Source organism: Phasianus colchicus, chromosome 2 (genome assembly GCF_987193195.1).
Source record: "Phasianus colchicus chromosome 2, bPhaCol1.hap1.1, whole genome shotgun sequence".
Classification (NCBI taxonomy): domain Eukaryota; kingdom Metazoa; phylum Chordata; class Aves; order Galliformes; family Phasianidae; genus Phasianus; species Phasianus colchicus.
Window position 1 is genome coordinate 105,056,705 of NC_143437.1, and position 27,253 is coordinate 105,083,957.

Sequence of the window (27,253 nt, forward strand, 5' to 3'; positions counted from 1 at the left end):
CAGTGCCAGGCTCATCCCATTGCTGTTTGCTGAGCTCCAGGCCCTTGCTGCGGCCTCACAAAGCTTGGAGCAGACAGCCAGGATGGTGGAAGGGCTGGGCAAACATGCCTGGTATTTCCCCTCCTTTCCCCCACACCCTCCCCACCAACTCTTCCCCAGCCCTCAGATATTTTCAGCCTGGGATTTGTGGTTTGTCTGACTGCAGGAAGGGTTGCAACACTGTCTGCTTTTGTCATTTGTTTTTGTTGGAGGTGGGCAGGAGTGGGAGGACCCAGTTGCACCCCCAGCACCTCGCAGAGCCCCAACCTGTTGTATGCAGGGCTGCAACGTGCGGTATCCCCAGGCCCTGCAGCACCCCTGGGGATGGCTTTCACAGGGGGGATCCCAAACCCCTTTCCCTCATTACACGCCCTATAAACCATCTGCAGTGCCACAGCAGGATGGTGCACCAGCAGGACATTGTTCTAGCAGCCCCTGGCCTCAATCCCCACCCCAGGCCCCCCTCCTGCAGCCCCACTTGGCTTCTTCAGCCCCATAGGTGCAGGTGTACCCTGTGCATATGCATCTTCAGTTCCTTGGCTACACACACATATAACCCCAAGGGTGCGTGCATCCTTGTTCACCTGGGTGCACACATCCTTAGCCCCGTTGGGTGCATGCATCCTGGTTCCTTTGAGTGCATGCATCCTTGTTCCCGTGGGTGCATGAATCTTAGGATTATTATTGAGAGGAAAAATCGTTACCTGGCCCTAAAATGAGTGGGGAGTCAGCAGTTTGGCTTTGGCAAAGCGTAAATCAGTGTTGATGTATTTCTGGGCTGTTGGCAGTGTTTAGGTGCTGGCTGACACCCACAGCAGCAGCAGTGGGTTAATGAGTGTTTGCTGCAAAGTGCAAAGGTCTCTCTGGGCCCTACATGTTTTGCTCAGCTCAGATCTCAGCACCAAAGTGCTGCTTTGCAAACCGGATCGTGGGGTGGCTCCCTCTGCTTTTAAAGGGGTCTGTCCCCAACCCTTCAAGGCTGCAGGGCCATACAGTGAGGACATGGTGGGCTCTCCCCCCTGCAGGCCCCATTGGCTATGGGAATGGAAGCAATTAACAGAGCAAAGGGAAAAAAGCCCTTGGAGACTGAGAAGCAAAAGTAAAGGATAAAAGCTGACTGTAATTAAATTCTGTCTTTTATTTTTTAATGGAGAAGAAAAGAACTGTTTTCTGGATGGAAGGAGCAGTGCTCAGATCATTCTTGACTCTCAGATACTCAGCTGCAGCAAAGCACCGCTGCCCCAGACGTCCCCATTTGTTATAGGGGCAGTGGTGGCTCTCAAAGTCCCCTCACCTTTACCCAGCCCTGGGGAGGCAGCAATATGGGCAGACCCTGCAGGCACAGGGCAGAGCCTGGGCTGGGATCCTTGCAGTTTAGAAGGGCATTGCAACTGGAGAACACACTGCAACTGGGGAATGCACTGCAACTGGGGAATGCATTGCAATGGAGAACACACTGCAATTGGGGAATGCATTGCGACATGACAGTGAGGAGCTTCAAAGGTGTGATATTCCTACAGGTTTCACAAACATAATGTTTTTGGAGGGAGGCCCAGAGCAGGACCCTGGTTCTGTCACAACAAGAAGACTGCAGCAACCTCAGCTCAGCCCTGGCTGGCACCAAATAACTGTGCTCCAGCAATGGTGTGCTCCCCTGGGTGCAGCCAAGAGCCTGCAGACACCCAGCTGGCGAGTGGAGATGGGGGGAGAAGGGGGAGGACTGCTGCACCTCTGCTGTTAATTAGTAATTTCTGGGCTATGTTTGGAGCTCTGCTGACCTTTGTGCACCCACAGCTGTGAGCAGGGCGGGCGAGGAGGCGGCTGACCCCAATCAGCCCCATAGCTGGCTAATTATTCATTAATTCGCTGTGGTGCGGTTAGGGAAACCTCAGCAGGGGTTCAGGGTGGTCAGTGGGCCAAGGAAATTTGGAGGTGGATGGGAGGAGATGTGGAGAGCTCTGAGGGAGGTGTTGGAGAGAGAAAGGTTCTTCAGGCTCTTGCTCTGCAATTAAAAGCAATTAGTAGTTGCACTGTGTCTTGCTTCCAATGGGACAGCAGAGTGCATTGTGGGTGCCAGGCAAGCGTGCAAAAGCATGGAGCATCCCTAGTGCATCCCAGTGCCTGTGTGCACACCCAACCTGAACCCCTTTGTATGCATGCAACCCACAACCTGGAAGGGCTGTTTCCTTTAGCCCCATTGGGTGTCCCCTTCAGGGACCCTTCCCACAGGAGGATCTCCTCCCCGCAGCCCCAGGGTTTGCAGCATCCCCCCCCCCAGCCTGGGGCAAAGGGCACAGCCCCTCTGCTCCTCCTGCAGAGGGCTGTTACTCATTATCCCCCCTGGGCCTGGGGAGGGGCTGCTTGCTGAGCCAGGCAGCAGCAACCCCACATCACTCCACGTCATCCCCCCACGTCGTCCTGCGTTGATCTGCCTTGTCCTGCATCAAACCCCACAGCACCCCACGTTTTCCATCCAGCAGTATGGTAAGGAGGGGAGGGGGGCACCCCATTGTGGGGTAGCATTTGGGGTGGAGGGGGGCTATTATTTATTGTGACTTTTGGTAAGGATCGGTTAACAAATTAAATGATGTGGTGAGAAACCAGAAAGGTTTATCGTAAGAAAGGGGGGAGGGAGGAAGCAGATTCCCTTTATGGGATAGGATCAGGAATTGAACAGGATTTTCTGACCCACCAAACATCTCTTTTCCTCAATTTTGTTCTTTTTTCCCCCATGTATTTCATAAAGTCTCCCTGTTACCCTGGCTCTGCATCTGTAACTCATCCCATCCCCCTCCTCACCCCCAGGGCTGTGAGCTGTGGGATCAGCATTGCTCTTGATGGCCCTGTCCCCAGGCAGTGTCACCTCCCTGGGCAGGGTGATGGGCCATCAGGCAGTGTCCCTGCCCTGCCCTGGGGGAGCTGGGATGGGAGCACTGGGATGATGGGGATGGAGGAGCTGGGGTACCCCTGTTGCTCCCTGGAGAGGTTTGGTTAGATTTGGGGTGTCCTCCTATAGGGTCTGCTTTTTGCATGTCCATGCAAAGCGGGTTGGGAGCTGAGCCCAGTCTATCAAACTGGTGCAGAAAAAGCTGTGCAAAGTGTGAGAGAATGGGGTGGGCTGTGCTGATGGGAGATGCCTACAGCAATCCTCCCACATCTCCCCACTGACTGTGGGGACATCGCCAGCATGGTGTTGGGCTGAGATGAGCTTCTGTGTCCTCAGTAACCAGCTCCTGTGGAAACCCAGCCCTGGTATGGGGGCTTTGACTGACAAAGGATGAAGAGCAGGGGAGGCATTTCACACAATCACAGACACATTCCAGTTGGAAAAGATCACCAAGCCCACTGTCCCTCAGTGCCACATCCCCAGGGTTCTGGAGCATCTCCAGGGATGGTGACCCCACCACCTCCCTGGGCAGCTGTGCCAATTCCCAACCACTATTTCAGAGGAGAAATGTTTCCTAATACCCCACCTGCACCTCCCCTGGCACAACTTGAGGCCATTACTTCTTGTACTATCCGTTCTGCTCTGTTTCACGTCTTGATTTTGACCCAGGTTCACGGCCAAGGAGGAGTCAAGTTCCAGAACTGGGCCAAGACTTACGGCTCTTCCCCAGAGCTGTACTTCCAGCCCACCTCCGTGGAGGAGATCCGGGAGGTAAGGAGGATCTCCCAGAGCCTGTTAGGAACGAGGGGAGAAATGGCCAGCGAGGGCAGTGCTGCTTCATTGTTGGACTGGATGATCTTATAGGTCTTTTCCAACCTTAGTGATTCTGTGATTCATTGTGTTCAGATGGCTCCCAGCCATGACAGCATGGATCCTTCCCTCAGCCCCAAGTTGTGGCCCAACCTTCTGAGCCACGGATAAGGGCATCACCTCTTTTGGGGTGATCCCAAGGGCTGTGCTGGGAGGAGACTTGGTTCCAGGGGTTGCTTTGGGCCTGAATGGTGAATTCTCTGTGTAAAATGGGTGAGGCTTGATGTTGTAACGTGCCTCTGTCACCATCCATGGTGTATTGGGTGCTCAGGGGGGTGTGTGTTGCCCCCACAGATCCTGGATATGGCCCGACAGCGGAACAAGAGGGTGAAGGTGGTGGGGGGAGGCCACTCGCCCTCTGACATCGCCTGCACCGATGACTTCATGATCCAGATGGGGAAGATGAACAAGGTCCTCAAGGTGAGGCGTTGGTGGCCCTGGGATATGGTGGCACTTGCCTTGGTGTGGGGATGGGTGGTATGGCACCAGTCCCAATGTACTTGGGATGGAGGATGAGGGGGTCTTTCTCTCACAGTAAGGAGTTCTCCCAAACCAGACCCTGAAATGGTGCCAGAACAGGGGGTGGGAGTTTTCCCATTGTGCAGAAGCCTTGTGGCATTGTGTAGAAGCCTTCCCCTTGTGTAGAAGCTTTAGGAGCGTGTGGAGCTGCCATAAAAATGCAAGGGAGTGAGGATGTCTTCCAAATTGTGTTTGAGGAGGGCTAAATATCTATGCATTGTCCTCTCCATGGCATGCTCATAAATCATTTGGGTTGAAAAAGACTTCTGAGATCCCCTAGTCCAACCCTAATCCACACCACCATGCCCACTGCCCACGTCCCTCAGTGCCACATCCCCACGGTTCTGGAACACCTCCAGGGACAGTGACCCCACCACCTCCCTGGGCAGCTGTGCCACTGCATCACTGCTCTTTTGGAAAAGAAATTTTCCCTAATATCCAACGTGAGCTGTTGCATTTCTCCTGCTTTGCATCCAGTTCTGAGGGTGCAGGGAGACACTGGGCTTTTAGTGGGGCCGAATGGCCTGTGTGCATGCATATACATGTGTATCTGCATATTTGCATGTGTGTGTGCAATAGAGGGTGAAGAAATCCTGATTGTAGCATAAAATTCTGAGAGTTGTATCATTGCTGGTAATTAGGGAGCAACTCCTGCCCTACCTGCCAGAAGCAGGATGCACAGCTCCAGCAGTGCAGGTTGTCCCATCCTTTGCAGGTGGACAAGGAGAAGCAGCAGGTGACGGTGGAAGGTGGGATCTTCCTCTCGGATCTGAACGTGGAGCTGAGCAAGCACGGGCTGGCGCTGGCCAAGTGAGTGGGACACGTGTGCTGGGCCATCCTTAGGTGTCTTCCAGGTGTCCAGATTTGCCCCACGTTGAGTTTAGCAGGATGGGTATGTTTGGAGAGCTTATGCTGCAGTGCATGGGTGTTTGCTTTGGGATCTGATGGGGCATGCAGAGTGATCCCAGCTGGTCCAACCACCTCCTGCTTGCAGTGGTGTTCAGGAAGGGGCTTGCAAAGGGAAACAGGCAAGGAGAGCTGACCTCTGCTGAACCAAGGGAAGAGATTGTTCTTTTATTCCAGGCTGGCTCAGTATACAATCATAGAATGGCATGGGTTGGAAGGGACCCCAGAGATCAAGTTCCAACCCTCCTGCCACAGGCAGGGTCACCAACCTCCAGATCTGGTAGTAGACCAGGTTGCCCAGGGTTCCATCCAACCTAGTCTTGAACAGCTCCAGAATCCTGCATCCCCCAGTTGATATGAGTGATGGGTTTTTCATAAGCCCTCCGTGGTCAAATGGCCAGTGATGTGGGTGGGGACAGCAGGATGTTCATGGAAGATAAATCTATCAAGGGCTTTGCAGCATGCATAGAGAATGAGCCTGGTTTAGGTGGTCCCTGTATCCCAGCTGTTGGAAACTGGAGGGGGATTTGGGGGAAATGGCAGGAACAGCACACCATTAAGAGGTGGCTTTAGCCTTCTGCCATTCCCATGTGCCTGCTTTTGCCATGGCTGGGGAGACAGAATGTGGGAGATTTCTCCATGCCAGTGAGTCACTGCAGGCTGATGGAGAGAAATGGGGACTTGTCAGATGGGACAAGCTGGGCTGGCAGATGTGACCACCTCTCTTTTCCTCTCCGTGGACTAAAGCAGGATCCTGATAGATATGACCCAAAGAGAAGTTCACATATAGTCAAGAAAAACATTCATGGCTGCAAGGTGCCCTGAAGGGCAGAAAACCCTGCTCAGAGGGGCTGGGGCACGTTCTGGGGGATTCTGTGCCAACACACAGGGTCAACATACAGCTCAGTACACTGTACCCCATGCTGTGTCCCACATACTCAGGTCCTCACCCAACTTCATCTGCCAACAGCTTAGGAGCAGTTTCTGAGGTGGCAGCAGCTGGTGTGATTGGGACAGGGACGCACAACACTGGGATCAAACATGGCATCCTCCCCACCCAGGTGAGTCACAGTGTCAGTGTGTGGATGTTGGGTTCTGAGGGCTACAGGGGCTGTATCCCATTGTCCCATCATCTGCTCTGGGGCTAGCATGTCCCATGAAGGACACTGACCCCAAATCCCCCATGGGTCAGCCCAACTCATCCCCTGGGCATGCTGAGACCTCTTCTGCCACCTAAAATATGATCCAGCCCCAGTCTCCTTTGTCCCTATGCTTTATTGTCTTGTAATCCGATGAAATTGGTGGAGATGTGTTGACTTGGCCATTTCAGTGCTCTCTTCCAATCTTTGTGATTCTATGAAATAGGAGAAAGCATGTAGTTCTGCTCTTATTGAACCCTCCCCACGCTGAACCTTTGCAGGGTCCAGGTCTGTTGTTAACTGGATGGTTATGAAAATGCTCCACTCCTATCTCAGATCCTACATGGTGATCCCACCAATGGTTGTGGAGATGTGAAATCATCTGGGGGAAGGGGAGGTTTACTTCTTTAATCGATGGTTTTTCCCAGTGCCCTTGAGAGACAGAAGGGTCCTTTTATGTCAGCACAGAAGGTGACAGAAGGAGGAGATATAGGGTCTGGGACACCAGATTGGGTGCTTACTGATGCCTGACTTTGCTCCCGGCAGGTTGTAGGGCTCTCACTGCTGACAGCCTCAGGGGACATCCTGGAGTGCTCTGAGTCCATCAATGCAGACATCTTCCAGGCTGCCCGCCTGCACCTTGGCTGCCTGGGTGTTGTGCTCACCGTTACCTTCCAGTGCGTGCCCCAGTTCCACCTGCACGAGGTGACCTTTCCATCCACTCTCACCGAGGTATGGTGTTGGCTGTCCCTCCTTGGGGATAAGCAGAGTTTCCTGGTAGAAATGGTTGGAGGGAGATTGGGAAGTGGTAGGAAATACCGTGAGTGTGCTTAGGTTGTACCCGTCGTGTAGGTTGTAACTGTTGCGTAGGTTGTACCTGTTGTGTGTCTTCATGTTGTGCTTCGTGGTGTCCTTTAAGCTGGGAATTGATCATGATGACCAAGGAGAGGTTGGTCAAGGAGAGAAATGCCATTTTTACTTACCATGAGTGGGAATAGCATCTTCTGGACCTGGGACCAGAGTGGTGTGGGGTCTCCTCCTTGGGATCTCCCCAAGCCCCTGTAGTGCTGGGCACTGTGATCTGGGTGGCCCTGCTGGAGCAGGGAGTGACCAGAGATGGTTACCTCTAATCCCAAGCACCCTGGACTCTGGGATACTGTTTTCAGCCCTGAATCTGTCTCAGGGCAGTTCAGTGGTATAAAGGAAACCTCATCTTCATCACTGCTCTAACATTTTCACCTTTCAGCCATTCCCAGGCTCCTCTTTTTCCAACTGGTTTGGATTGTTGAGGGTATTTTAATATTTATTTATTTATTTATTTTGCATTTACCCAGTCTGAGATCCAAATAACTGTTTTTAATATCCTGGACCAGCATCTGTACAGCCCCATGGCTGTGTCTCAGCCTCTCAGCATCAGCTGTCCCCTGCCTGACTCAGCACGGAGGTGGCAGAGGTGGGACCCAGGTTTCCTGGCTCAAAGCCCCCATTCCTTGTGCATCACCCTGCTTTGTTTTAAGTCATTCCCACACCTGGTGGGTTTAAATCACTCCCACATCTTGTGGATTTCAATCACTTCCATATCTTGTGGGCAATGCGTGATGCAGATTTAATGTTCCAGCTGGAGAATATTGTCCTGGCTGGAAATCCCAGGCTGCCAAGCCAGTGTGCTGGCTAATCTAAGCAAGAAGAAGGGGAGAAGTTTGTGCCTCCACTGCTCTGCATCCCTGGCAGCCAGTAATGCTGCCAATGTACCATGAACCTGGTGCTTCAGGGATGGGCTGCCTCCATTGTGCTGCCTCCTGAGAACCAGAGCTTTGCTTTTCCCAGTGACAGATGGGCCACCTAAAATAGTCTGGGAGCAGCTTGGTCCTAACTTTGTCCCTTCTTGTTTGCAAGCTCTGGGGGTTTTCAGGATGGGGACCCCATCTTCCAGCACAAAGGTTGGGTTTAACCATTGTTTTTTGAGAGGAACCATGTTTCCTTCCAGGGAACTATGAAAGGGCACAATGGGTGGCACACTTCCAGGCCACACTAACAAATTCCTTCTCAGCTCTCAACCACAGAGCTGCATGTAGCTGTGAAAAGCTCCTTTTAAACCATTTGTCATATTGCTACTGCCCACGTCATCTCCATCTTACCAAGGGTTCCAACCTCCACAACTAAGGTGTATGGCACTAGTGGCCCATCTGAAGTATCCTGTGGAGTTTTGACCCCATCTTGCACAGCTCTGAAGACCTCATATGGTGTCACTTCTTGGCAACTTCTGCTGTCTGTCTCCTCCTTGTTGTCTCCTCCCCATGGCACGCAACGCATGAAAGGGCACTGAGGAAAGCAGAAGTTTGGGTTCCTTCTGGCTCTGGGGCTGAGCCATAGGGCTCTGGCACGGAGCTCAGCAATTCAACAGTTGGACTTGATCACCTTAGTGGTCTTTTCCAGTCTTTATGACTCTATGAGTCCCTTGGAGCCCTCCCACCCTCGTATTGTCGCAGTGTTGGATGGGGTGGCCCCTCCAGGGCTGGGACATAACCTGTCCCATGTCACCAACAGAAGGTTGGTGGCCAAAAAGGAGGCCAAAGCCAACAGCACTGCACCACCTGCACCACCTGTGAGCAGACTGTTGTGAGACCTGATGGCCTTCCAAACACTGTGGGGACAGACTGCATTCACTGAAGGAGTTACCTTTCTGGATGGGGAAACTGAGGTACAGAGTCCAACAGATGGAAGAAATCAGTGGTGGTGGAGAGCTTCCAGAGCTTGGATCTGCTCCAATCATTGATTATCTGTGTCCTCCTAGGAGGTCTGACATCCCTGCTGGTGTACAGACCTCAGCAGTATCTTCATACCTCATCCCATCTCAGTCTCACAGGTCCAGTTCCAGCTTTGGCTAACACCAGCACAGAGCTTCGTTAAGCTGAGCTCATGAAAAATGAAAACTTCTTGGACACAACAGTGGAATCTGTTGCAGGACTGATCAGAACCGCAGTGATGGTAAAGCTCTGAGAAATGCTGTCCTTAATTTTTTAAGGCCTGAATTATTCAGTGCCCCGTTGGGGTGACTTGAGCACTGCCAGCAATGTGAACTGATGCGGGATCATCTTCACAAACCCTGATCCGTAGCAGCCTGGTGGCCTTCAAGTTGTGCTATGGGTGGTTGGGCTGGAAGGAAGGCAGGAAGGTCTATGCACACCACTCCAGCACCTGTGGCATCTCCATCGATCACCCAGCAGAGCAGCCAGAGCTGTAGCACTGTGGGCATCCCTGGAGATGTTTCCCCACAGCACCCTCTTGGCCAGCACTGAGCTCCTTGCAGGTGTTTCCAGTTGCACAGGGGATGATTGCATTGAATAATTCAGCCTGCAGCTTCCCTGGTGTCCTGTGGCAGAGTTTGCCTGCTTTAAATGCATTGAAGTGTGGTAGGATCTGCTGGCTCCTTATGGCTTGATCCTCATCTATCCTACAGCACTGCTCAGACCTTCACTTCAACTGGCATCACCTTTGGCCAAGCAATCTCTAAGTGTCTGGGGTTGGAAGGGACCTGTGGAGGTCATCTGGTCCACCCCCTGCTCATGAGATGCCTTTCCAGTGCCTTCTGCCAGGTTTCTGTCCCTGCTGCTGAGCATCCTCATCACCTCCCATGGGATGGGGTCTCATCTTCAGGGATCTCCCAGAGCTGTGGTGCTGGGTATGACATGGGCAGAGCAACGGTGCTCAGGCTTAGCAGTGCACTGGACCTTCCCTAACAGCAAATCTGCCCTTGAAGGTGCCAGTCGTTTTACACCTCCTAATCTGCCTTTTAGCAAGAAGTGCCGTGCTGAGCAGTTGTGTTTGGGACATGCCCATAGCCCCATAGGGCTGGAGTGTCTTTCCCTGTCCCTCGGGGCTAGCAGGGCAAAGCAGGGATGCACCCTATAAATATTAATGCCATTATCAATCCTCGGTTGTCGCTGCTCCTCGCTTGCTTCCACATCTCCAGCTTTCATGTTGAGTGGCCCAGCGAGGCGGAAGAGAATAATGGCAAGGGAGCAGGCTGCTTGAAATATTTAAGCCTGAGTTATCTAAGACGTTGCAAATAATATATGTGTCAAAGGAGCCAGGCTTGGATTTGCGGTTATGTAAGATCTGCTTGCCTTCTTTTCTGGCCTCGTGACTGACTTTATCACTGGAATATGCTCAGCTGCTCTGGCTGCTGATGGTGACTGGGAACAAAGCACAGATAGAGAGGATTCGTGGCACAGCTGAGGTCACCTGAGCCCCATAGCATGTGCTGGGATGGTGATGGGGCTGAGCTCAGCCTCTCCTCAACCCAACCCGATGGGAAGCTAAAAAGGCTGAGGATGGGCCAGAATAAGATGCTTGTTCCACTGATGAGTTTCCCAAAAATTCCAGCACTGGAATTTTTGCAGTTGGAGGGCTGAAGAAGTTTGGCCATGAGCCCATCACTGCTGAACCCAAACCCAAAATTCTTTTGAGATGGGAAGGTAGTGATAGAACAAGGAGGGACTGTTTTAAACTAAAAGGGGGAGGTTTAGGTTACATCTTATGGGGAAATTTTGTCCTCAGAGGGCAATGCCCAGAAAGCTGTGGGCGCCCCATGCCTGGAGGTGCCCAAGGCCATGGATGGGTCCTGGGCAGCCTAAGCCAATAGGGCCCACAGCAAGGATTGGGGGTGTTGTATTCTTCCAACTGAGGTTCTATGATCTTTAAGGTTCCTCCCAGCCCAGCCCATTCTATGTCTCTGTGATCATTGAGTACTCTTCCAATCCAACTGTTCTATGACTCTACAGTCTTTGAGATCTCTTCCAACCCAACTCATTCTATGTGTCCCAGGCCCCTAGGACACGTCCCCAAGCCTCATTGTGCGCCTCATCCTGGTGCTGTACCTAACCTGATCCCTCCTGCCCAGCAATGCTGAAGTTGCCTTTAATGCGCAGATGCAGATCTTCCATTTGGAAGCATGGGCATGGGGTGACATTTAGCACCAGCATCCTCTCCCAGAACACAAGCTGTCCACGCTCCCTGGCTCTGATGGACCTGGAGGACATGTGCCAGTGGCTTCACACTCCTTATCCCCCAAGGCCTGTTTTAACCCAGCCTTTATGCAGCGAAGGGATTTGTTCTAGGAAAGCAAAATGAAACTGAGCCGAACTCCCCCAGGGCTCAGCGTGTTCCTGGGCCATCTTCGTTGTGTGCAAAAAGATTTCTGCTGTGCGTCCTCTGCCTCCGACCCAGGCAATGTCCCCAAGGACTCCCACTGCTCCCCCCGGCTTTGCAATTATCCTACAAAGCCTCCAGCTGATTTCCTTCGGGCTGATCTGGCTCTATCAGAGGGATCAAAGGCACACATTGAAGAGGTCGCCCTGCTAACAATTTGCTTGCGCTCTCGGAAGGAGGAGAAAGAGCTGCAGGATCACCTTGAGAGCTGCTGCCTTTGCACGCTTCTCCCCCTAACTTGTTTTAGCTCCTCGGTGCACTTGTTCCTAATACAAACCAGAGAATGTATGGGGTCGTGGCTTTTGCCCTGTTCCTGCTTGCACAATCATTGACTGCTTCCTTGGGGAGTCATGGAGTTGCAAACAAGGGCTTCTCCAGCCAGAAAATGGGAATTTCTCTATAGGGTTTCACGGCTCAGTGTGCCCTGTGAATGCGTAGTTAATGACAGCAGCGTGAGGTCATTAATTCCCACTAATTGCAAGAATGGCTGTTCACTGTCCACCACTGAGGTTGCACTACCACGTGACCATGCAATGGCCTTAACCTCATGGTGAGGTCACAGCAAAATGCTCAGTGCTGAAGCAGCCCAGCCTGGTGATTAATAGCTCATTAGTACAAATAACCCAAATGGCCCATCTGGAATTGAGCAGCCATGACCTCCCTGGGGTTATGACCATGGGTCACCACACCCTGCATGCTTCTCTTGTGTCAAGCAAACTGGGTTTTCTTTAAGCTTTCTTGCAAAGCTAAGAGGGATCTCTGCCAGGAGGAGCTGGGGATGCTCTTTGCAAGAGTGGTAGTGCTCAGGGTGAGCACAAGTTTTTGCACATACACAAGCATGGAGCAGGAACAAGGACTGATATATCTTCTCATTTCTGCAGTGGGATTTGCTTGAAGGAGCACTAGGATGAGACCCTGTGTCCCTAGGAACAGGCTGTCCTGGGTCTGCGGCAACTCCCAATCCCCACCTGCATTGTCCCTGCTGTCCCCATTCCTGGCTGTCTTCAGCTGCTGGCAGGCAGCTCATCTTCTTTAAAGAGCTGCCTTTCCTAAAGCTCTTTTTTGTGTCTTGATGAATAATTTGTCGATCCTGCATTTGGAGCAGGGTGCATCTCTGGGATGGGGCTGTGTTGTGCATCCTGGTTCCATGCTGCACATCCTGGCAGCATCCAGCATTGTGCCAAGCTGCAGAGAGGTGGGAGGTGGTGGGGAGGATGGATGTGCTGTGCTACCCTCAGGGGGTTCTGTCAGCCCCATAGGCTGTGCCCTGCAACCTTGGACCTTGGCACTGTGTGGGGTCCTTTCTTCTCAGGGCTACAATCTCCTACCAGCCCCGTTTCCTCTGGTTGTTACAGGTCCTCAATCACCTTGATGATCACCTGAAGAGATCCCAATACTTTCGATTCCTGTGGTTCCCACACAGTGAGAATGTCACTGTCATCTACCAGGACCCCACCAACAAGGCAGGTACCATTGGGTCCCAACAGGAAGGGAGAAGGGCCATCACCAAAGCTGCATCCCAAAGCCTGGTCTCTTCCCAGGTCTGGATGTGACCCTACTTCATCATGGGAGAGAGATGTGGGGGTCCTGGGGTGCCCTTCTCCAACCCCCCACTCCAAAGTGGGATGGAGAAAGCAGCAATCCCAGCTAGTCCCTAATGACCATCATCTTCCTCTGCTTGGCTTTGCAGCCCCCCTCTTCCTCTGCTAACTGGTTTTGGGATTATGCTGTTGGGTACTACTTGCTGGAGTTTCTCCTCTGGATCAGGTAAGAGCATGGGGAGGGTTTGGGCAGCCTCATCTCTCTGTTTTCTGCATCTCTGCACTCGGGGATGTGGTGGCACAGGGGAGGACCCAGAAACCCCCATCCCTGGGAAGAGGAGGCTGCCCACTGCCTTCTGTGCAGAAGGAGCACGTTGGGGCTGGGGCTGATAGCTGGGGCTGCACTGCCCTCGTGTGCACAGAGCTGGAGCAGCCTGCACGTTTGCAAGGGGAAAATAAATAAATAAATAAAAAGGAACTTTTTGAGGATGCGAGACCCAGGGTGAATAGAGGGGATGCAGCCCCTTCAGAGGGCATCTCCTTGCCCAGCATCCCTGGGTTGAGGCTTGGGCTCTGTAAGCTCTGAGCACTGCCCCTTTCTCATCTCCTGCTCTCCCCCTGCAGCACTTTTGTGCCCAGCTTGGTGCGTTGGATCAACCGCTTCTTCTTCTGGCTCCTCTTCAGCTCCCGGGTGGAGAACATCAACGTCAGCTACAAGATCTTCAACTACGAGTGCCGCTTCAAGCAGCATGTGCAAGACTGGGCCATCCCCATGTAAATGGCCCTGCAGAACCCTGACCCATCCCAAAATAGATGCTGTCCCCTGTGCTCTGCCCAGCCCAGCTTGTCTGGAACAGGAGCAAAGCCACAGGGAAGGGGACCAGGCTAGCAGGCACTATTGCCATCTGCAGGGATAGTGTGGGGACCCTTCTGCATCCATATCCTGGGGTACTGACACCATGTCACAATACAATCTTTGGTTGTCTAGAAAAGTTTTGGGTGCCCCATCTCTGGAGGTGCTTAAGGTCAGGGTGGATGGGACCCCGGGCAGGCTGATGTAGTTGGGGGCACCCAGCACATGGCAGGGATTGGAGCTCAGTGATCCTTAAGGTCTCCTCCAACATAAGCCATTCTGTCATTCTTGTTGGAGCTTGGTGATCCCAAAGTGATAGGATGGATATGCTGGGATATGTCACAGGGACATGGTGAATTAGTATAGGAATGGAGCTATGGGGCATTTAAGCCCAAAGGCTGCTGGGTGGGTCCATGCTGACATTAACTGAGCTGCTCTTGGGCAGTGAGAAGACAAAGGAAGCGCTGCTGGAGCTGAAGGCTGCTCTGGAGAACAACCCCAAGATGGTGGCCCATTACCCTGTGGAGGTGCGCTTTGCTCGAGCGGATGAGATCTGGCTGAGCCCCTGCTTCCAGCGGGACAGCTGCTACATGAACATCATCATGTACAGGTGAGCAGCCCTCTCCTCTCTGTTTAGGATCTGTGCTCAGAGGAACGCACACATCTCAACCACCTCTGGCTCTCAGCTGCCCCTGCAGAGCTCCTGCACTTTTGCTTGCTCACCCCACTTGGTGCTGGGCAAGTGTTAGTGGCATAGAAACAAAAACCATAGAATGGTTTGGGTTGGAAGGGACCTTAAAGCCCATTCATTCCCAGCCCCTTCCTTAGGAACAACTCCCACCAGCCCAGGCTGCCCAAAGCCCCACCTGGCCCGGCCTTGGTCATTGCCACGATGGTTCCTAGAGTGTTTCCACCACCTGGTTCTTGTCAAAGAGTCCGTGATGGCCCCCTGGGCTTGCCCTGCTCCCCCTGGTGTGGGTTTCTCAGGGAGGGTGCACAAATTCCCCTATCAGTGCCCCCTTGCTTGGCTCCCCCAGGCCCTATGGGAAGAACGTGCCCCGGCTCAACTACTGGCTGACCTATGAGGGCATCATGAAGAAGTATGGTGGGAGACCACACTGGGCAAAGGTACGTGTGGCTACATTCTTCTGGGGTCCTTTCCCCTTCTCCATCAAGGCTCTTCTTGGTGGGGGCTTTGTGGGTGGGAGAGGGCCAGAGAAGGTCTCCCACATCACATTGCTCCCTTAGGGAGGGCTGAGCATGGGCTTCACAGCAGAGCGTTCCTTAGCCACAGGCAGCCCCCCACCATTTCCTCTCCTGCAGGCCCACAGCTGCACCCGCAAGGATTTTGAGAAGATGTATCCGGCCTTCCCCAAATTCTGCTCTGTCCGGGATAAGCTGGACCCTACAGGGATGTTCTTGAACACCTACCTGGAAAAGGTGTTCTACTGACAGCATGAAAATGGGGCAGTGCAGGAGATGGAAATCAGCTGTCATCCCTGGTTCTCAGGACACCCCAAAGCTCATGGTCCTTGGTGACCCCAAAATGCTGTATTCCCAGCTCTGTTCCCAGCTGTTGCAATGGCATGCAGCGTGGGCTGGCCCTGGGAATGGGGCTGTGTGTTGGGTATCACTTCTGGTGGGTCCCTGAGATGTGCACAGTCCTAAGTGTCTCCTGTCTGAGCCAACATCTGAATAAAGACCTTCTTGCTAGCAGAGCCAGCCTCAGTGTGTACTTTCATGTGGATCTGGTGTGCCCAGCTCTGGGGTCCAGAGAATGGGCTTGGTGTCCCTTGGTCAGAGCTGGACAAAGGGACCAGAGCCCATTGCACAGCCCAGGCTTGTGCCATCCAGGTCTTTGGGCTCAAGCCATTGCCCCTTGTTGAGGAACGCAGGCAAATATTGGAAGAGGTTGCATCTGTGTTGGTGTAAGAGAAGCCATGCGTGGACAGATGGACTTCGTCCTTTCCCAAAAGCCATGGGAGATGTTCCTCAGGATCCAGCAGGGCAACTCCCACACTGCAGTCTCTGCTAGAAATTGTCCCCACTGGAGCAACCCAAATGGCACTGGCCTGGGCCCCACTTCTATTACCGTAAGATGGGAAAGTGGACATGGTCATGTAAAGAGGAGCTGGTGGACTCCCCACAAAGATCAGGATAGATGGACAGATGATCAAAAATGCATTTAGTGCCCTGTGGGGTCAAGTAGAAAATGTTTGCAAGGTTTGAAACTGGGCTCAGTGATCCTTACAGGTCCCTTCCAACTCAGGATATTCTATGGTTTGAAGGTCAGTTGAGCTTTGGCTTTTGGAGCCATCAGCTGGCACAGGGTGAACCTTGTCCTCTGCTTCTTGCTTGCTTCAGCTTCCCTCGACCTCAGGTAGTTAAAAATTTGGCTAAACTGAAACACACGCAGTTTGTGTCCAACTTCTCAGCTTGTTCCCAGCCCAATGTGCAGTGGCCAGGACCCCAGTGGAAAAGATTAAGGCAGGGTGAAAGTGCTCTGGGGTGCCTAATGGGTTGAGTCAGGGAAGAGGGAGAGGCTGGAAGGAGTGTGGTATCATGGGCAAAAAACAAAGGCCAGGTGGTTCATGCACATGATGCTTCTGAGAGTTTCCCCAAGTTCCTGCCTGCTGGAGCCTCACCTGAGGTCCAGCCCTTGGAGCTCCATGCCTTGAGCTGCTCTCATTGTACAGGTCTCCTGGAAACAACCTGAAGATAGGTGTGTTCTAGTTTAGAGGACTGATGATGAATGCAAGCAGGAAGCAGGTGAGGATTTACCTGGGGGTTGGCCTCCTTCCAGGGGGAGGAGTTTTACCAGGTTTCATTTCTGCAAAAGAGGAATTCCCGGAAAGCCTTCGAATCCGAAGATAAAAGGTTGTATGTCCTTGCATGTGTTTAAATTGCTTTTGTAACAGATTTCTTTTGCTGCCTGAATAATGTGCTCTCAGCTTTTAACCTGTTTAATTTCTTCTATATCTATTTATTGCGATGCTGGGGAAGGTTTCTTCCCAAGGAGAGCTCAATCCTTCCATGCCTCTGTCGCAAATTGTTGGGCTTGGTTTCCCTGTAGAAGCTCCGGTCTGACTCAGCTCAAAAAAAACACTCTGAATTCTTAGAAAAGCAAATTGACATAATTATCAGCTCAGCCTTTGCACTTTGTGTGCCGCAACAAGCGTCTCTGGTTTGGTGGCACAAGAGGCAGGTACTGCTTTGTGTTTTCTCTGCAAATTCTTCCACCTTCGATACCTTCTCCTAAGGCTGTCTGTGGTCACCCATGATGTTGCTGGCAGGTCTCTGTCCTCTGCCATCCTCACGTTAATTGCATCCCCCTGTTCCTAAGGACACCTTAAGGTTAAGCCATGGTGTGTTGTGAAGAAGCCAGAAGTGTGAATCCTTGTGGAAGGAGGCAGCGGTGGCATCCTCAAATCATGGCTCTGGAGGAAGTGACCGTGCTCTTCTCTCCCACAGGAAGCTCTTGCAGTGCTTCCAACTCTGTCCTGTGGCCACCACCTTCTGAGCTGCTGAGATCTGGTTCCACTAAGGGACAGCACCCTGCTACTTAGCTAAGGTCACCCCTGATTTGGCATTACTCTGTTACAATGGCAGAAGGATGTTCCAGACCACCTGGTGAGTTTAAGGGGGTCCTCCTGCATTGTGTCTTCCTTCACCGTGAATGTCATTGAATCTGTAATTATAGAATTATTATGCTTGGAAAGACCTCCAAGATCACCAAGTCTAACCTCAACCCATCCCCACCATGCCCCTAAATGCTGCTCCATCTGAGGTGCACCCATTGGAGAAGAGGCCCAGATCCACTCTCAGCATCTCCTCTGACCACCCTGAGATGGAACTTCACTGTGTCCTTCCCAAAGGGAGCTATAGGGAGGGGCTCTTTGTCAGGGAGTCTGGTGATAGAACAAATGGCAACGGCTTTAAATTTAGGGAAGGTGTAGGTTAGACATTAGGAGGAAATCCTTCACAATGAGGTGAGGCCCTGGCACTGCTGCCTAGAGAGCTGTGTGTGCCCCATCCCTGGAGGTGCCCGAGTTCATGGATGGGGCTTTGGTCTGTGGGAGGCATCCTTATGGCAGGGTTGGTGCTGGGTGGGCTTTAAAAGCCCTTTCAACACAAACCAATCTGGGATTCTGTAGTTCAGTCTCATGGGCTTTAAAGGGATGCTTCTCCAGGGCTGCCAAGAATGACTCTTCAGTTCACAAACCCTCTAGTGAGATTTTGAGATCACAAGCACTAACCAGAAATCCCCTTTCCTCTGACAAGGTGGTAATGATGATTCACTGGACGAGACTCCCAAGAAAAAGAGCAGGAGAGATCTAATTCCTGAGGATGGGGAGCGAGAGACTCTTAAGAACTGTAAGTAGGGAAAAGGCACAGTGCCTACTGACCCTGGGCTTGGAACATGCATCTCTGCAGCCCTGACCTCGGTGTCCTTCCTGCAGGTAAAAGGATGCAAAGTGAACTGAAGACCATCCTGGAGAAGTCCTCCCAGAAGCTGTCACAATTCCTCCCTATACTCAGCCAGCCTGGGGCAAGAGAGGGGATCCTGTATCTCAGGTGAGTTGATGGATATTTTTTTTCCTTAAAGGGCATCTTCTGATTCTTGTGTGGAAAGGGGCTGCCCGGAGCTTTTGCCTCATAGAATCATTCAGATTGGAAAAGACCTCCAAAATCCCTATGTTGAATCCCAACCCACTGATGTCCGTCCAATCTGCCACCCTTTGCAAGCCACAAACCTATTGAACTTATTTAAATTTTAATTATGGTGGGGAGGCCCTGGCACTGCAGCCCAGAGAGCTGTGGATGCCCCATCCCTGGAGGTGCCCAAGGCCACAGATGGAATGGGCCCTGGGCAGCATGTGCTGGTGGGGGGCACCCAGCACACGGCATGGAGTGGGACTGAGGGGGCTTTGATGTCCTTTCCAACCCTATCACAGAATCACAGAATGGCCAGGGATCATGAAGCTCCAACCCCCTGCCACATGCAGGGCCACCAACATCCACATTTAATACCAGACCAGGCTGCCCCATCCAACCTGGCTTTGAACACCTCCAGGGATGGGGCATCCACAGCCTCTCTGGGGTAGCCACAACCATGATATGTTTCCATGATCCTATGAAATTTTCCTTTTTTTTCTCTCTCTGTGCTCAGGAACCGCCTCACAAGCTTGAAGCCCGACATTCTGATGGACCCCATTTACATTGGTCTCTTTGGCAGCACCGGGGCAGGGAAAAGCACACTGTTGAATGCCATCATAGACAAAAACTACTTCTTGCCAGTGTCGGGGAGCAGTGCCTGCACATCCTGTGTGGTGCAGATCAACACAAGCCGCAGTAAACAGCACGAGGCCAAAATTCACCTGCTCGCAGATGAGGCATGGATCATAGCTCTATGTTTCTTGAATGTCCCCTTGGAGACACTCAGGGTTGGGCTGGAGGGAGCTCTTAGCACCTGATAGAGCTGTAGGTGTCCCTGTTCACTGTGGGAAGTTGGACCTGATGGCCTTTAAAAGTCTCTTCCAACTCAAATGATTCTGTGATCCAATGTTTGCCTTTAGAGGAGAGAGGAAAGAGGCTTAGCTGGCTTTTCAAAGGGAAGCACGACCTGCTGGAAGAATGTGGGAGGGGAGGATGTGACCCAATGGCTAATGTGTCCACAAAAAAGTGATGGGCACTGGCCCTGGTTCCCACTGGTTTAGGTGTGCCAGGAGAGAGGAAGCAATGGGATTTCTTCCGGGCATCCAAACCATAATTTCTGTACATCTAATGTGTCTTGCCAGGAGTGGAAGGATGAGCTGAAGGGTCTGGTGGCACTTGTGGACCCCAGTGAAGATAGTGAGGACAACAGTGAAAGAAGTGAGGCTGCTTTGAAGATCTCTGCTATCTACGGGAAAGGAGCTGAAACTAAGAGTTACGAAGAGTTGTGCAGGATGAAACCCATCGTTTCCATTCCCCCTTCAAGATGCATCATCTTCAGGGAAACAACAGTGAGTAGCCCCTATATGTCATGGAATCCCAGAGTTGCACAATGATTTGGGTTGGAAGGGAACTTAAAGTCCATGCAGTTCCAACCCATGGGCATGGTCACCTCCCATAGACCAGGATACCCAAACCTCATCCAACCCTGGTGGGGTTCTGGTGTCTCCAAGGTTCTTTGCTAAGGGGGTCACTACTTTATTCACTTGCTATGATCCAGGCAGAAGAACTTTCAGACAAAATGTGCCCATATATCCGGAGCCTAACCAGTTCAGTAGGAGAAATGAAGGAAGAAGACACAAAAATGCAGATCTGGCCCCTGATCAAAAATGTGGAAGTGACTCTCCCATATTCACAAGTGATTCCGGAAGGTGTTGTCTTTGTGGATATTCCAGGGACAGGTGATTTCAACAGCAAAAGGGATGAGATGTGGAAAGAGGTGAGTGTGAGCTGTCCCACTAGGAGGGCAGGAATATTTGCTTCTCTGCATGTGGCATACTTCTGTTCTCTAAGGATCAGTGGTGGAGAGGACTGTGAGCCTCCTTGGGGCTGTGGGGAAAAGGGATGCCTTTAACAGGGTAGCACCTTTAACAGGTGCAGGGTAGAATTCTGCTGTGGCATGTCTGAGTTAATGGGAATAAAAAGTGCTCGGCATCTCTCATATGTAATCCCATCCTTTATTTCTGGCCCTCCTTCCCCTCCTGTCCCTTGCAGAACATCAACAAGTGCTCTGTCATTTGGGTGGTCAACTCCTTCCAGCGGATCATGGGAGAAAAAATCCATGAGATGCTGCTGAGAGAAGGCATGAAGGCTTTCCAGAGTGGGATGTGCAGGGACATCTCCTTGGTGGCCACCAAGTCTGATGACTTGAATCTAGAGGAATACAGATGGTAATGAAACAAGTAGAGTGGGTGATGCTGGGTGTCCCTTCTCCTTGCAGGATGTGGGGACTGCTAAAATCATTCAAATGCATAATTTCTGCCTTGTTTTTTACCTTTTCAGGGAAAAAAAGAAAAAAAATGTGAGTATTTTTCAGCTTTACATTTCTTCATCCCTTTCATAGAATCACAGAATCGTAGAGTCATTAAGGTTTCAAAAAAAAACAAAAAAACAGTAAGATCACCAAGTCCAACCATCAGCTCATTACCACCATGCCCAGTCACAGAATGATAGAATCATGAAGGTTGGAAAAGACCTCCAAAATCACCAAGACCAACCTCAACCCATCCCACTGAGCATGTCCCCAAGTGCCACATCTCCATATTCTCGAACATCTCCAGGAACAGTGATTCCATTTAATGAAACTGGAGACTTTCCTATATGAATCAGTGTGACTTGAACAGAACTGATGGGCTTGATACAGAAACCAGGAGCTCTGTGCAGTTCTTTGTTAAGAGAGTCCTTCATTAAGGAGAAATTGTTCTGGATGGTCCATTTGGCCTTAGAAGCTCAGGATCCCTAAAGCATTATTGGGAAATGTCAGTAGTAATTCCTATTCTTTCTCCCAACACAGATAAATAAACATGATGCTATCCTGGAAAGGAATGAGGCTGTGAAAAAGGAAAAGAGTAGAATGATAAAGAAAAAACTCGAGGTAATGTTCCTTGGAGAATCTGGTTGGCATATGTCTGTATGGCACTGTTCTCCTGGGAGTGTATTAACAGACATTTTCCATGATGCCCAGTCTCTGTCTAGTGGTCTCTGCTTGCTTTCTTTGCTCTGTGTTTGGTCCATTTGGTCTTTCTGTTCATCTCCAGTTTAATTCTCCACCATCTATGAAAGAAACGTGCGAAAATTGATGGTGGAGATGTCCTCTGAACTAGCACTTGCTTCATGAAAAAGAAGAACCCAGCTCTCATTGCTCTGCAGAGACGAGCTCAGGGTGTTCATGTCTTTCAGGAAAAACTCCCGAATGACTTGGAGGTGTTGCACAAGGCTGACCTCGTGTACACCGTCAGCGCCCGCGAGTACTGGCAGGAGGAGACGCTCAGCAAGGAGGAAACAGGTGATGGTTGGGTTTTCTGGCTGCAGGTGGCATGCAGTGATGCAATGCAGGGCTGTCATAGAATCATAGAATAGCCTGGGTTGAAAAAGACCGCAGTGATCATCTGGTTTCAACCCCCCTGCTGTGTGCAGGGTTGCCAACCACCAGACCAGGCTGCCCAGAGCCACATCCAGCCTGGCCTTGAATGCCTGCAGGGATGGGGCATCCATGCTCACTCAACCTCTTGCCTGCTTTCTGCAGAGATCCCAAAGCTGAGGGAGTACGTCCGCAGGTTTTACGTCAAGCAGAAGAGGAACGTGCTAATGGATCACACCATGGAGGCCATCACCATTTTCTCTCTCATCTGGAGTCTCCGGACCAACAAACATGCTCAGGTTTGCCCAGAGTAGCTTTAGGGAACAGCTAAAGGGAAAGGTGGAGAGGTAGTTTGGCTCTGGTGGGGTTATTTATGGCTCTGTTGTGGCCTTATTATTTTTTCTTTCTGTTGTCCATTGATTTCAGTATCAGCTTGCGAAAAGAAATCACTTGAGAGAGATCATGGTGCAGAAGATCGCTGATCTGGAGAAAGATATTAAGGAGTGCTTTCTGCCCATCGAGCAGCCACTCAAGGAAGGTGTAGAGGAAGCAAAGAAGTCCTATAAGACAGCTATCCGAAATATCCTCAGTGTGGGTGTAAAGCAGTTCTCTGCTCTCTGGTGACAGTGGCAGGGTTTGGTGAGACAGCATGGAGCTGTGTCAGGGGAGGGTCAGGTGGGGGTTAGGGAAAGGCTGTGCCCCAGAGGGCGGTGGATGTGGAGCAGCTCCCCAGGGCAGTAGGCAAGGCTCAGAGCTCAGGGGGCACTGGGATACCACTCTCAGACATATGCTCTCCGGATGGTCCTATGTGGAGTCAAGAGTTGGACTCTGTGATCTTTTTGGGTCTCTTCCAACCATGGCCAGGCTGTGCCTCATCACGCTTCTTTCTGCCCCGCAGCGCAACCACGGGTACCAAGGCTACCACCAGACCCTGAGGGCCGTGTGCCTGAAGAAGGGGGTCTATGCCTCCCGTACCTTCTACCGGATAGACATCAACAGCTCCTTGGCACAGCCCATCTACGAAAAAATTGACATGAATTTTGGGAAGGTGTTCAGGTGAGAGCCTGCCTGTATTCAATCCCAGATTCCATAGAATCCTAGAATGATTTCAGCTGGAAGGGACCCTTAAAGGCCATCTGATCCAACTCCCTTGCACTGACCCTACAGCTCCATCAGGTGCTCAGAGCCCCATCCATCCTGGCTTTGGCTGTCTGCTGGGACATCCACCACCTCTTTGGGCAACCTGTGCCAGTGCTTCTTAGAATGGAATCATAGAGTCCTCAGAATGGGGAGGCCATGGACAGTAGAGTGCCATTGCAATTGTCTTTTTTGATGAATTTCCTACCCTGATAGGATCCAGATGGGCACCTGCTCCACACTGAAAACCTGCCTTGATGCTTTCAAAGAGGCTGTGCAGCAGAAACTACAGGAAGCCCAGATCAAACTGATGGCTGACAATGAGCACAAGCTGGCGTTCCTCAAGCAGGAGGTACACTTGCCTTGCAATGGGAGCAAGAGGAGATGGAAAGGGGGAAAGAACTGCTTATATAGGACCTGTGGAAATGACTTGCTCTGTTTGGTTCCTGGAGAGAACACAGAGAGAGATATGAGCAGTTCCACCTGGTCTTCAGCAAGCATGATCATCAGTAGGGTTAGGAGTTCTTCCACTCTTTCTTGAGTCCTGGAATAAAACTCCCCAGTTGGACATCTTCATGTTAATTCAGAGCAGTGGAAAAGTGATGCCCACTGGTCATCTGTTAAATGCCACACTCCAGTTTAGGTCATTGTTATGGAGTTATTAGTATGAAGTTATTAGCTTAGGTCTTCTGCACAAGAGCAGTGATGCAGTGGCACAGCTGTCCAGGGGAGGTGGTGGGATTACCATCTCTGGAGGTGTTCCAGAACTCTGAAGATGTGGCACTGAGGGACAGGGGCAGTGGGCATGGTAGGGTGGGCTGGGGTTGGACTTGGGGATCTTAGAGGTCTTTTCAACCTGAATGATTCTACGATAGTATGACTGTCATGCTGTTGGGCAAGCATTTGAACTTATTCTTGTAGACAGACTTCATCGTCAGTGAGGCTGAGAAACTCGTCCTTCAGAAAAAAGCAGAGATCTACCAGTCCCTTGTAGTATCCATTCAGAATGACCTGCTGCTCTGCTATGAAGGTATGACCATCACCTTTGTCCTGAAGGTTCTTTTGATTTTAACAGAATGACCCCGGTAAGGGCTGAGCAGAAGGGTGTGGGCTTACAGCTTGCCTATAGAAAGGCTGGGAAGAAATCCACAGGGAAAAGGATGGTCATTGATTCACAGAGATTTCAGAAGTCCAAAGTAGTTCATGCTCAAATATGGAAATTTACTTGCCTGATTTAATCCAATTTGTTAATTTTTGTAATCTACAGACATTTTCTAGTGCTGATTCATTCCTTTTCATGTCTCTGAAGGAAGAAGTAAAACTCATAAGCTCCTTAATCTGTTTCTTTCTTCCTTTCCTATCAGTAGATGGCATACTTAGGAAACAAAAAAGTTAAAATCCAGCTGGTTGAATACAGGTCCCTGGCATGAGCAGAGGCAGATGGGTCTCCTGCTGTAGAAAAACCACAGCTGTGACCTTGTGACCCTTTCCTAAACCAAAGCACTGCCCCCACTCCTCTTGGGCTGGACCCCAAATGTGACAATGACCCCTTTGCCACAGAGGCTGCTGCAGTGAGAGGACAACAAGCCTACCAGAGGATGCAAACTATCCTTAGCAATGGTATCATGAGAGCGGTGGAAAGCGGGATGTTTGAGAGAGCTGAGAACAGCATGAGAGAGCACCTGCAGGACATGAAGGTGAGTTGAGTGCCTTCGTGTTCCTTGGGGACCTCTCCACAGTCGTGGGCAGAGCTTTGCAGGTAGAGGACAGTGTCCCCAAAAGGACTTTGTGCACGTGTGATAACAGGAATGCATTTCCTTGTGAGACATTGGCTCACTTGTGATTCTCGGAGATGATTTTGCTCACATGCTGCACTCTTTGGCTGCACTCACAGGATCACAGAACCATAGGGACCTCTGGAGATCCCCCAACCAAAACCCCTGCTAAAACAGGTTCCCTACAGTAGGTTACAGGGGAAAGAGACTCCACCACCTCTCTGGGCAGCCTGTGACTGTGCTCTGCTACTGTCACTGTAAAGAAGTTATTCCTCATGTCTGTATGGAACTCCCTGGGTTCCAGTCTGTGCCCATTTCTCCTTGTCCTCGCTGAGCATCAACAAGAAGACTCCTTCCTCCTGACCCCCACCTTTCAGATATTGATCAGCATTGACCAGATCCCTTCTCCCTTTCTCTTCCCCAAGCTGAACAGCCCCAGGGCTCTCAGCCTCTCCCCACCAGGAGATGCTCCAGGCCCCCACCATCTCTGCAGCCCTCCTCTGGGCTCTCTCCAGCAGTTCCCTGTCCCTCTTGAACTGGAGAGCCCAGCACTGGGCTCAGTGCTCCAGATGTGCCCTCCCCAGGGCAGAGCACAGAGAGGAGGATCACCTCCCTTGCCCTGCTGGCCATGCTCTGTGCAATGCACCCCAGGGTTCTATTGGCCTTCTTGGCCATAAGGACGCACTGCTGGCTCATGGTCAACCATCAGTCAACCATTGGTCGACTGTCAGTCAACCACTGATCAACCATTGATCAGCTGCTGGTTAATTGTTGGGCAACCTGTTGTCCACAAGGACATCCAGGTCCTTCTTCACAGAGCTCCTCTGCAGCAGCTCAGCACCTAACCTGCACTGATGTGTTCAGTTATTCCTTCCCATGTGTAGGACCCTACACTTGCCCTTGTTGAACTGCCCCTCACCATTCTGCATTCAGTGTGCTCAGGACAGTGCATTTTTATTTTACCTGAGGAGGCTCTGCTCTGGAAATATTTAACCCCTATAATACATTGAGCCCTATCAGAACAGCCACGCTCCACTCTGAACTGTTGGCTTGTGCTGCAAACTGCCCTCTCCTTCTCGTGCACCAACACCAGGGATCAGACCAAGAAAAGATGGGTGGTGGCCCTTGTCCTTTCCCTGCTGGGAGGTGACCAGGTGCACTGACTGGGACTGGGGGGATGAGGAGCTTCACTTTTCTCCCCTACTGATGTGCTTTATCATGTGATGGCTGCAGGAGCAGATCACCAAGAAGCTGGAGGAGGACTTCTCCAACATGCTCAGCCTTGCCTTTTGCCCCTGGGACCAACTGGATGGCAAGCTGCCAGGTACAGCCCTGTAGATGGGTTGGGAGCTCTTTGTGCAGATCCCTCATCCCCTTCCTGAGGTCATGACAGGGGTGGGTGACAGCGTGATGCAGACATCCAGAGCTGCAGTCTCACCATGAAGTGCTTTCCTTGGGTTCCCATGGGCATCAGAGGGACATGCCATAAGCAAGCGTTGTGCCCACATCCCAGAGCCTCAGGACTCCCAGCTTGTACCAGAGCTCTGCATTCTACAATCCCCAAATCCATACACATCTATATAGGCACAGGTTTGGTGATGGGGTCAAATAAATTCCAGCTGGGTATGCCTTCTAGAACACTTGCATGGAGGAATCTCTCCTATTCCCCAGAGGCAGATGTCCAGCTGACTCTCATGTCTCCTCTGTTTTGCAGATTTGCAGAATGAATTCTTGAACATCAACTTCATTCACAAGACCCTGCAATCAGCCAAAATGTCTTAGAGAGCTGCAGGAATTGCTCCTGATGGTGTGGTCTTATTATTCGTGGTTGTGGCTTGCTCTCTTTATCCTGTGACTTCATAGGAAATCATCTCAGAAGGCATTTCTGAGATATTTTGTATGCATTTTATAATACTGACAACCTAAGAGTCCTGGGCAATTCTTAGTACCCCTTTCCTGCATGCCTACACGCCAAACGTATCCTGATTTTACCAGCCAGGCTCATATTGCTCTTGATGCTTCAGATTTTTCTAACAAAATAAAAGTGTTGTAAACAATTCTGTGTACACTTAGTGTGCTGCTGTGAAAGTCAGGCTTGGGTAAAACCAGCCCCAAACAGCTGCTGAAGAAGTGCTTCCCTCTGCAGAATGATCCAATACAAAGCAGAGGATTTGCATGGAGCACAGGTACTAAAGGTGTGCTGGGTTCAGGGGGAGGATAGAGGTGTCTCAGCAGCTCCAAACTCCAACCAGAAATAGAAGAAACCTTCCCTGTGAGAATCATAGAATTGGAATTATTGAAT

The 27,253-nt window shown here is 51.2% G+C and overlaps 2 protein-coding genes across 3 annotated transcripts; both read left to right on the forward strand.

The window, feature by feature from the left end:
* The first annotated feature begins 140 nt into the window (after positions 1–140).
* On the forward strand, positions 141–15,676 carry LOC116235640 (L-gulonolactone oxidase-like). Of its 2 annotated transcripts, XM_090136529.1 has the most exons (12): positions 141–2,523; positions 3,596–3,697; positions 4,091–4,216; positions 5,031–5,125; positions 6,192–6,282; positions 6,907–7,092; positions 12,927–13,034; positions 13,262–13,338; positions 13,737–13,886; positions 14,411–14,575; positions 15,003–15,093; positions 15,289–15,676. In XM_090136529.1, exons 1-12 carry the CDS (start codon positions 2,521–2,523, stop codon positions 15,415–15,417), a joined length of 1,323 nt encoding a protein of 440 aa, XP_089992655.1. In that variant the 5' UTR covers positions 141–2,520; the 3' UTR covers positions 15,418–15,676. The 2 variants fall into 2 exon arrangements, with proteins under 2 accessions (XP_089992655.1, XP_031459766.2); XM_031603906.2 differs by lacking the exon at positions 141–2,523 and having other exon boundaries at positions 2,658–3,697.
* A 619-nt stretch (positions 15,677–16,295) lies between these two features.
* Positions 16,296–26,957, forward strand: LOC116235658 (nuclear GTPase SLIP-GC-like). The gene is made up of 19 exons (XM_031603933.2): positions 16,296–16,842; positions 17,437–17,595; positions 18,247–18,339; positions 18,426–18,540; positions 19,136–19,358; positions 19,764–19,970; positions 20,180–20,398; positions 20,674–20,849; positions 20,962–20,980; positions 21,473–21,553; positions 21,859–21,964; positions 22,205–22,338; positions 22,466–22,630; positions 22,938–23,095; positions 23,393–23,528; positions 24,098–24,206; positions 24,737–24,873; positions 26,185–26,275; positions 26,666–26,957. The coding sequence occupies exons 2-19, from the start codon at positions 17,568–17,570 to the stop codon at positions 26,731–26,733; spliced, it is 2,265 nt and encodes a 754-aa protein (XP_031459793.2). The 5' UTR covers positions 16,296–16,842; positions 17,437–17,567; the 3' UTR covers positions 26,734–26,957.
* The last annotated feature ends 296 nt before the right edge of the window (positions 26,958–27,253 follow it).

Bases quoted from the DNA above. Each gene is read 5' to 3' on its own strand.
- LOC116235658 (XM_031603933.2), top strand. From the start codon at position 17,568: ATGGCAGAAGGATGTTCCAGACCACCTG. The intron at 23,096-23,392 runs GTGAGAGCCTGC...CTACCCTGATAG, and splicing joins AATTTTGGGAAGGTGTTCAG to GATCCAGATGGGCACCTGCT. The intron at 23,529-24,097 runs GTACACTTGCCT...TTATTCTTGTAG, and splicing joins TGGCGTTCCTCAAGCAGGAG to ACAGACTTCATCGTCAGTGA.
- LOC116235640 (XM_031603906.2), top strand. From the start codon at position 3,317: ATGAAGAGCAGGGGAGGCATTTCACACAATCACAGACACATTCCAGTT. The intron at 6,283-6,906 runs GTGAGTCACAGT...TGCTCCCGGCAG, and splicing joins ATGGCATCCTCCCCACCCAG to GTTGTAGGGCTCTCACTGCT. The intron at 14,576-15,002 runs GTGAGCAGCCCT...TGGCTCCCCCAG, and splicing joins ATGAACATCATCATGTACAG to GCCCTATGGGAAGAACGTGC.